A 10,830-nucleotide genomic window follows, 5' to 3' on the forward strand; every position below is an offset into this window, starting at 1 on the left:
AAGATGAGTTACAACAAATAGTTAAAGATAAATAACACACCTCAGATGCAACATACACAACATTGTCAATCGTTCGCCAATATCTTGCAGGGCGAAGTCCATTTCTATCGAGACAAGCACCAACAGTTTTTCCATCACTGTGCAGATGAATTAAAGACAAGTATCAGAAGAAAGGATATCAATTGAAAAGGATTGGAGTAACAAGGATTCAAAGAAAACAATAATCAGAACAGGGAGAAAAGAAAAGAAACAGACAGACAAAAATATGAAATAGAAATGCTTTTATGAATGAACTGCTTTCCAGATTATTTGTAACATAAAATGTACTTTTAAATTCTTAAAGGCAGCCCAAAGCATGCTACAATTTTCCACAAATTCAATTTCACTTCACATGGATGTGAAGATAACACCACACCAGGAGGAGTTCATCATAAAGTTATTTTGTTGTTTCATCATATTGCCTTTTTTACTAGTTAAATTAAATAAACAAAAGCAAACAATATTTATTTTAATTTCAATCAGCCATCTTAAACTAAGAGCCAGTATCATGATCAGTCAAACGCTAAAATAGTTTTATTATTTAAAAAAAAAAAAGCCAATACTTAATTCCAAAAAGTCTCACTTTGCAACTAAAGTACATTCAATAAATTTAGTTACTAATCAAAGCAGACAATAACTACATTGCTCTTAAACCACTGACTAATCCTGATGGCACCTTTCACCACAAGTTCCAAATTTTCCAGCTCTTCTCAACCAAAAATTGTAATTGCAATTAGGGCCAGTTTTGTTTCCTTTTTCTCAACAAATATGACTTTTTACCAAAAAAGATGACAAAATTCCCATCCTTGTCACAGATTTTGGTATTCTGCAATTTTATAATATCAGAAAAAAACTATTAGTATGCTACTGATATTGTTACCTGAATAAAAGTAAGGCAGGCCCATCCCAAGATTCCATCTGACCCTTGTAATAGTCATAAAAATCAACTACCTAATTGAAAAAAAAAAAACAATTTCAGTATTGGCCACACAATGATCAATTAAATTAAATAAATCTAGGTACAACCTGTTCATAAAATGACAGAAGATGAACACAAGTTTCATTTTGATAAATTTAGGGATATTTAGCCTTCATTTACTGTCAACTTTAACAGAAAATAACAAAAATACTTCAAAACCCAAAGTTATTGATTTGGTTTTTATCTTCAAATTTTCAAAAAAAAAAAAAAAACTTAAGGAAAATCACAAAAGATTGGAGAAACAAAAAGAAAAAAAAAGTTAGAAATTAAGAAAACTTGTTTGATTTCAATGTTTATATATTAAAAATAACAATAAAAACAAAAATAACCATAAAATAATACAATAAAATAAAAATAGAAAACCACTTTTAAAATTGTTAAAAAATACAAAAAATTGCATATTTAAAATAGAGAAAGGACAACCATTTTTATTAAATAAATTTAAAAACATTCAAATCAAATAAATAGAAATAAAAAGAGAAAAGATGTCAGCTTTTCAATTTTTTTTTTTTTAGTAATTTTGTTTTTTATCTTTTAGTTTTCAAAATATTGATTTTATCAATTATTAATTAGGATGTTTCTCTATTTTTTAAAAATACATATCAGCATATTTTGCTTTTATTTTTTTATAACATATATAATGCATAATACCAATTTGTCTATAAAGCATAATTGCAAGTTCCTACTTAATATCTCCAAACTGAACAAAAATTAGACTTGTGTTCTTTTTTTTTAACATTTCATGACTAAGTTGTACCTTAATTTACAATCTATCAAATAAATTCATTAAAAGTAACAAGTGGAAGAGTGTTGATCATATACATTGAATGGTGCACATTAATTATAAGTTAAAAGAACTATATGGAAACAAAAAGTAGGAAAGCAAACAAAGAAAATCATGGATTGAAAGCAACAACACAAATACAATGGCCTATGCTGTAAAAGAATTTAAGACCCAAAAAGTGCATAGAGCCAGAAGACTTTAGTTGACTGAAACCAAAATCAGTATGCTGACTTCAACCAGTTTATTTTTAATTTTTGTTTTTTCAAGGATGAAGCAACAAAGAGATATGAAATGAACCAGAATCATTTGTAATCACCATAATTAGTCACTTCTAAAAATAAGAAGAGAGAATCAATATATCTTGATAAATGGAAGGAGAAAGTAATATGCAAAATAGAAAATTTTCAAACAAAAATCTTAGAAGCTCCTCACAACAAAATTGTTAACACAGAATACCTCAGGATATTTAATCATCAAAGTGGGGTGGTTTTTGTATGCCTCTGGGACAAGAATCATTAGAGCCTCCTCTGGAGTTCGGCCACTTCTTAGTAACAACTGGACAAAGTAAGGAAGAAAATTAATCAAATTATCTGAACAATCTATTGATTGAAAAGTGACCAAGTGAACCGATGAATCATGGAAACATTTCTGGTAGAGGATTCACTTAAAGGACATAAAGAAAAGAATAACTCATGAAAAAAAACAGACTGCAATTAAAGTCATCCACCAACAAGCATAATGTGGTAACTACGATATCCACCACATAGCAATTTCCACTGTCCAAGTGCCCCTATAAGAACATTTATTATTTTCAAGTAGAAAAATAAATTCCTTATTATGTTTGACTTTGATTTCACTGAATTGTAAACTGAAAAAGGATTAAAATTGGAGTAGAGAGTCCTCTTGTCCAAACAGTTTGTTTACTCTGTCAATAAAAGTGTCCTGCTCTAAGATGCAAGAAACTTTTCAAATCTTGCGGGGACAAGATCTTACAAAGTTTCAACTTACAACACAAGGAAAACCTAAAGTTCATGACACTTTCAACCAGATCAGCTACCTTACCAACTACCATGGTAGCACTCTCTCAAATTCTCTTACAACTTTATAACACTTCAACTTATCTCTCTTGGTCCAAACAAAAAAGAAATTTAAAAAAAAGGAGATATACCAGCCTCCCCAAAGAAAAATAAGAAAACTAATTTATAAGCTAATATGAATGCAAAACTGATCAGATAGCAAAAACCTTGATAGTCTTCAAGACAAGAAACAAAATGAAATTAGACAGCAAATCTACCTATCTCAAGCCAAGAATTTATTAAACAGCCAACTAAGAGCTGTATTATAGAGAAAAAAGTAAGTGGCAAAAGAGTTGCAATACTCCTCCATAAACAAAAGAGAAATGGAAGTATTGCTTCATAAAAAAATTTAATTCAGGGTCTAAATTCACAATATGATGTATTCTTTTCAAAAAGATGTCTAGATAAACTTGTTTTTACATCCAACCCAGCCAATTGATTTAAATCTTTAAAACTTCCGCATATTAATCATAAGCAAATAAAACATAAAACAGCAATAGAACACTCAAACTATGATGTATTCAAATTAAACTAAAAGGCTATAAATTCCTATTTCACCATTATCACAAAACCTCTCAAATATTCTATATGAAAACATCCCATCCAAGAGCTTTGTCCCTAATGAGCTTGGTGCTTTGAAGAAAGGTTCTTGAAAATGTACAAAAGAATTTATTTAACAAGGCCACAACAATGTTTTGCAGTCCTCAAGCGAGTCCTCAAAAGGGGAAATTTCTAAAACAGGCGATAAGAGAGTTGGATGCAGATAAAGACAAAAACAATCTTTCTAAGACACATACATATGCATGCATAGGAATAAAGATCAACTATAAAACAAGACAAAGAACTAAAACATCAGGACAGCAGCAAGAACATAGTTGCCATCAAAGCTCTCTGAAAGCTTGCTGAATCATCTTTTTTAAGAAAATTGCAAATCTCCGATAGTACTCATAAAAAAGTCATACAAGTCAAAACAACCATTGCCAACGTCATTCACAGATATAAATAGGGTTAACTTTTTTGTTGTGTTTTTATAAGAAATAATTTACAAATGTGGCATTAATATAGCAACAAGAACGCAATTAAGACTCCAGCCAAGAAAGATTTCAAATCATTAAGGATTTCAATTTTTTTTTCCTTTTGCTTTCCTGTGATACATTTCAAATGCATCATCTGTAAAAATGAAATTATTAATAATAAAAATAGACTCCTGCTAAAAACACAATGGAAACCATGTAAATATTGAAAGTGAGACATACTTCTGCTGCACTATCAAGATTTGCAGAGTCTGACACCTTTGGGTTTCCAAAAGGACGAATTTCATTTTCACGACCTTGCCAAACAGCAGACTTCAATGAGGCCTCCCGAGATCGCATCCAGTTCAAGTTCCCCTGCATAAATATTTCAGCAACTGGTACATATTGATTACATGCAACTAAATGCAAAGAACATCATATCAATACAGACAAGTTACTTTATACAAATAATACCTGTATGGTATTTATCTCTCCATTATGACCAAGTAACCGCATAGGTTGAGCAAGAGGCCATCTGGGGCTAGTATTTGTGCTATACCTTCGGTGATAAATAGCAAAAGGGGTTTTATAAAAGTCACTCTGAAGGTCAGTATAAAATAACCCCAGAACTTCTGAACGAAGCATGCCCTTGTAAACAATTGTTTGATTTGACAGAGAACAAAAATAGAGCTCATTTCCCCAATTTTCCAATGTTGCTGCTCTTTCTATCAATTTACGACAGATGTACAGTTCCCGCTCAATATCTTCAATATTCTCTTCTTTAATGACTTTAACAAACACCTGTTCTATGTTTGGCATGGTTTCTTTTGCATAGTAACCAACTACAGACATATTTACAGGAACTGATCTCCATCCAAGCACCTCAAGACCCTCTTGTTTAAAAGTATTTAAAATGACTATGGAAAAAAAGAACTAATGGTCAAAAGAGAGGTTTAATATAAAAAGAACATAATAGATCACAGTGGGATTAACCTAATGTATTGCATAAGAGTAAATAAAAGCACAAGGATAAGATAAAGATCTATGCTTTTAAGATACAGGCTTCCCTGTCTACAATTAGTATCATAAAGAGAAACTCTCTGGAAAATTATTTTTAGATAAGCTACAAGATAGCAGCCACTAGTTTCTGAACAGGTTCAATATCCTAAAGACAAGAAAGAAAGAGCAACCTTAACCAAACAAAAATAAAGGATTTACAATAACAAAATGACTGAAGAATAATGGTACAAGTTTCCAACACAACACAGCACACGAAAAAAAAAAGAGCTACAAGCAACTTCAGTCATACAAAGTAAACCATGCATCAGAAAACAATTTACATCATCAATTGTTTCAGCACTGGACAATACATCATTATACTGAAGTAGTGGCACTAATATGGTTGCAGAAAACCAGAACAAATAGTTGAGGAGCTCCAACCATCTGCTCCTAGCTAAAGTATATCCTACTGAGTGTTGGCCCAATATCAGACAAAAGGTTTTAGCACATCACTGAATTTACTAAAGTCCAGCTAAAAGGTTGTAGGGTTGTCATGCTGACTGTTACTTTAATTCCATAAGAATGAGAAATTCACTACAAAAGGCTTTGGGAACAACTTCATCCAGATGGATTTGTGTGTTCACCATTTTTCTGTATTCCTGGCAACAGTAGAACCAAACTGGAACTTAGATGTCTTTTTCTTAGCTATTCTCCTACCGAAAAGGTTATAAATTACCACCAGCCCACTAAAAATTAATGTCCATTGGATTTCACATTGTTAGGATTCCATGTGCAAAGTATGGGATTTGGATCCCGCATTATAAAGTATGGGCAACTAGTATAGGGTTTATATGGTCTTGTGCTCTCCTATCTCAATAGCTAACTTTTAAAGTGTGATTTTTTCAAGGTTTATATCATTTGATATCAGAGTCTCCATCACATCTTTCAGTCGCAATCATGCAACGTAGGTGATGATGTTGATATTGCAGTGTTAACCTAGGGCTAGTAGAGAGCTAGTGTACAGCCAACTCGCATGGATGCCGGGACTGCGGAGCATGGTGGAATGTTAAGATTTCAAGTGTAAGGTATAGAACTTGGATCCTACATTAGAAAGTATGGGCAACTAGTGTGAGGTTTATATAGTCTTGGGTTCTCCTATCTCAATAACTAGCTTTTGAGGTGTAGTTCTCCTAAGGTTCGCATCACACATTCCTTAAACATCATCTATATTTCTTTTACCTAGCTTCAAGAGATGATTTTAGAGTGAGGACAGAAGTAGGATTTCCCAAGTCCTTCCACAACTCACCAATGATGTTGATTAACCAATTTGAACCCAAACCTAATCCAGTGACTGAATTAATCACACATAAGCCACAACATTAATTTAGAAACTAAATCTGGTGAACAGGATCTAAAATTACTCAAGCTATATTAAAAAATAAGACAACCTGTTAAAGACACAAAAACTGAACCAAGTAAACACTTTTTTGTAGAATTCTACTTCTCCTATAGATCTCATTTTGCACTTGCTCTTAAGAATATGCGTTAGCCAACACCCAGATTCAAGTTTATCTCTCACAGAAATCTATGACCTACATAAAGCTTTACCTAATTATGTATCATCTTTCACTCATGGAATACAATATTTCATTAGTTTCTCCATCAAGGGACTATGACCTTTAGGTCCTACATCTCTTTGCTTCAACCCCATTCAACTTTATTAAAATTTCAACCCCAAGGTAAAATGATAGAGCCAGATCTTCGGAATTCTGACACTAAGGTCAGCTCTGGAGCAACATTGATTATCTTGACACAAACAAATGAAAATTACCTATACAAGATTACCCCTTACTTAAACTGTGCCTCCACAGGTTGCAACTTCTGACACCAATAGTTGCTTAACATTTCATCAATCTTAGAACTACTGCTTGCTTATCATGCAAAAAGTACCAAACACTGGATATTTAAATCAACTTTAAACCAATGTCATTATGATACTTATGCTAACATCCTATAAATAATAAACCATGCATAAACTAGGTTAATAGAAAATGCACATATCAAAATAAGCTCATGTCAACCAGAATATATAAACCATCAAGTAAAACTTGATAATAATACAAATTGAGGAGTCAAATAACCCTTCACACATGCATTCTCTGATCATCGCAAATGCAAAGCAACAATGTTGAAATGAATTGAAAGAAAGAACCATGAGTAATCACCTTCTTTGGCTTTTTTCACAAGGTCATCACCTCTGGGGAGAAAAACCATTCCAACACCAGTGTGCAACCTATCAAAGGAAGCAATCCCTTGCTCTTCAGCCCAATTATTAAACAGATCCCATGGAATTGAAGTCATCAATCCTGAACCATCACCAGAATCATTATCTGCTCCACAGCCACCACGATGTTCCATGCAGCCAAGAGCTGAAAGAGCATCCTTAACAATTTCATGAGATGCTTTATTTTCCAAATTGGCAATGAATCCAACTCCACATGCTCCTCTTTCAGAAATTATATCCTCCAAGTTAGCAACCTGCTAAGCATTAAATTCAAATGAAAAGACCATTCTATAAATCATTTCACATTTATAATAAATTCACTGATAATGAATTTAAATGACAAGATGTCATAGTTCCAACGCAGATGGGAGAAAGGGGATACCAATGATATGCAATTGAGACTACAAGATTTTTTTTATTGCAAAAACAAAAATACGGAACTGTCACCCAGCAGAACAGGTCACAATGTTACATCAACTAAAAAGATTTGTCAAGGATTAATTCGCAAAAAACCACAAGTAACAGCATAGATCAGCTATCAAGCTATCAAGCTATCAAGCTTCACATTGGCATACATTAGTTAAGATTAGTTCAACTTTACGTGCAAAACATCAGAGATTCTTGTAGGCAACTTTTTTATCTTTCAGATCTGATAAGTAACAATGTACCTAGAATTATGTCAAAAATGTAGAGGAACAACAGCAGTTTTAAAAATTGTTTAAAGAGAAACACACATAAAAGCCCAACGCAAGAAAAAGACAATACAGTCAAAGCCAATAATAGAAAAATTCAATGATATTCATGATCCAAGAATATAAAGGAGTAAAAAGCATCCAAGAAAATCATGTCCTCAAGAAATATTTATATAAATTTGTTTCACACCTTCAAATGCTATCTTCTTTTCTCTCCTCCAAACAAATAACACATAATAGCAATGTAAATTCTCATCCCACATAAATCCTATGTACAACTTGCCAACACATCTAAAGCAAGAATCAAAAAAACAAATTTGACTTTTAAAAAAGGAAAAATTAAATAGTAAGATGTCCTTGGAGTTAGCTACTGTGGCAAATAACAACCAGAATTCCACCTAATCTTCTCTGCAACAAATATAACACCATTACACAACAAAATGTTTTCTTCTTCAACCATCTTTTACCAATTACATCATTTTTTTTAAATAGAAAAATTAATAAATTGTATTAATTAAAAAAATAATAATGCAGTTAGTGCAACCAAGAGTTCAGGATAAGAAAACCAGGTCACCCCTACTTCCAAATCCTTCTGAATAAAGAAAAATGCAATGCTTCTCAGTAACCCATACAGAAAGAAAAATTATTAAAGGTCAATCAATCAACACTGATGAAAGGAAATGGACCATTATTTCTCAAATTATCTGATTTAATTCTAGATAAAAATTTGATTAAAGGTCAATCAATCAAAGCTAGTGAAACATTATCCACTAGAAAAATTATACTATGAAAGAACAAATTTCTAATCTACTTTTTATAAAATAAATTTTTGAATTAAGGTTACATACCCATAGCCATTTTTAAAATACAACGAAGAGAGAGTGCAAGGATTCAAAATATGATTTACAATGGGCAAAAATGGCAAGACCTTGGATGACAATTTCCACAGTGAATTTGTTGGGTAGCAAATCTACAGTGTAGCAAGGGGCATAACTCATGTAAAGAAAACAAATACAAAAGAAGCCACCTCACACCCAAAAAGAAAGAAACAAAAAAGCATAAAATGCAAGTCATTGATAATATATTTATTAGCTTCTAGTTCTAAAACCAATCATTCTAACTTTGAACTTCCTTTTATTTCCTTTGATCCACAAAACACCAAAAAGAACAATGAACCAACTACCCAAAGTGACTTACAAAAAACAGTTTGTTCCTAGATTCTTCATTCCATTAACATACAAATCAAACAATTAACTGTTTTTATTTTGTGTTTAGAATGTTAATTCTCAATTCCCTCGTTTCAATCAGCCCATGGTTATCTTCGTATGCTTTTTTTCTTTTCAAACAGGAAGAGAATTTATAATTAATTTATACGATAAATTATACTAAGTTGTCTTCTGATAATTTATAATTAATTTACTAGTCAAGAATTCTGACTGCCACTTCAAGGAAAAAAGGAGTAGACATAAATTGAAAAAAAAAAAGAAACGTAATCTTATTTGAACTGAAACCTTGTTTGCCGCTAATAGCTAAAATTACTTGAATTTGATCTCCTTCATTAGCCTACTTCTTTACTACATGAGCCATCAAGCCATCTTTTAAAATGAAAAGAACGTTAACAAAACAGTGGCTTAGTGTATTCGAAAAATAAAAAAAATGTCACAAGTCAGAATGCAGCTGAAATTTAAAACACCCGAAAGAGTAGACGAGTTTTCAAAATACGACACCAAAAACTCTTCAATTACACTGAAATCGCCATAACTGTGACGGAGAAGGAACGAAATTACAAAAGTCAAAGACTACAAAATCAAATAAATAAAAAGAAAGAAAAGAAAAAAGACCTGCTGGATTTGTTGAGGAGGAAATGATTGGTGAAAACGATGACGTTGAAGATCGAGCACAGCTTTAACAACTGAGGAGTTGGTTGGAGAAATTATAGTTTGTTTAGAGGAAACGCCTATTCTTCGTCTGACTCTCTTAGATTTACAATACAATCCCACGAAATCAAGAAAAAAAGGGTTTCTACTGGAGGAAAGGAGAGAGGTAGGCTTATGTTTTATATTAGTGGTGAGATGAGGAATGGGAGAAAATGAAGATTGTAAAGAAGCCATTAGAAGAGAAGGAGAAAGAGAAGAGATTGTGAATTTAGGGAGAAAGGAAAGAAGAAGGAAAGATGTGAGGATGAAAGAAAATGTGGATTTGAAAGAAGATAAAATGGGAAGGGTGGAAAGGACCGGTAGCGCCAACACAAAACCTCAGCCACCCGCGCCTCTTCTCTTCTCTTGTTTCATTTTCTCCCCTCTACCGTCACTACCACCACTCACGTCTTCGCTAATTTTTTTATTATTATTATTAATTTTGACTGAGGTAATGCAATCGGTCACTACAGGAGAAACTAGAAAGTCTCCAGTCACTACGTTTGTCTTATACACAGCCTACCAAAGCCAGTCCAATTCTGAAACGCCGTCATCCTCTCATGCATATTCAATACTCCCTAATCTACAATATACGATATCAACATCCATTAATATATCCCTCAATGACTGTATCTCATCGTTGATTTTGTCGTTGGCTTAATTTCGTAGGCCAGCAAGAAAAGCTAATTCTGCAAGGATAAATGATTAAAAAATTCATAAATAAAAAGAAAAACCATAAGTAGACCTAGTAAAACTAACGGGTGACTTATATTATTTGCGGGTATCCATCTATAAATTGGGTATGGTATGGGTAATAGATTTTTGAACTTATAACCTTATAATATTGTTTTTTATAAGTGGGTCAGGTAGACTTGCGGATACCTACAGGTTCATTCAGAAAAAATAAAAAAAAATTGTTGAAGTTTAAAGTTTCAACCTGGTAATTAAGAAGTTTAGAAAAAAAAAATGTAAAGGGTTTCAATTGCTAGATAAGAAAAGTCTTATCTTGTCGTTATACTATTTATATTATTTTATTTTAAGAAAATTA

The 10,830-nt window shown here is 32.3% G+C and overlaps 1 protein-coding gene across 1 annotated transcript in view; it reads right to left on the bottom strand.

Moving 5' to 3' along the window:
* LOC123197667 (ferredoxin-dependent glutamate synthase, chloroplastic-like) overlaps window positions 1-10,180 on the bottom strand; it is a 29,757-nt gene extending 19,577 nt beyond the window's left edge. The window contains exons 1-7 of the mRNA XM_044612011.1: window positions 9,708-10,180; window positions 7,116-7,428; window positions 4,366-4,808; window positions 4,135-4,266; window positions 2,259-2,357; window positions 920-990; window positions 41-137 (exon numbers count right to left, since the gene is read on the bottom strand). Coding sequence (XP_044467946.1) covers window positions 41-137; window positions 920-990; window positions 2,259-2,357; window positions 4,135-4,266; window positions 4,366-4,808; window positions 7,116-7,428; window positions 9,708-9,977 — 1,425 coding nt within the window. The 5' untranslated portion in view covers window positions 9,978-10,180. The remainder of the gene's footprint in view (window positions 1-40; window positions 138-919; window positions 991-2,258; window positions 2,358-4,134; window positions 4,267-4,365; window positions 4,809-7,115; window positions 7,429-9,707) is intronic.
* Window positions 10,181-10,830: the final 650 nt, after the last annotated feature.

Source organism: Mangifera indica, chromosome 15 (genome assembly GCF_011075055.1).
Source record: "Mangifera indica cultivar Alphonso chromosome 15, CATAS_Mindica_2.1, whole genome shotgun sequence".
NCBI classification, from domain to species: Eukaryota; Viridiplantae; Streptophyta; class Magnoliopsida; order Sapindales; family Anacardiaceae; genus Mangifera; species Mangifera indica.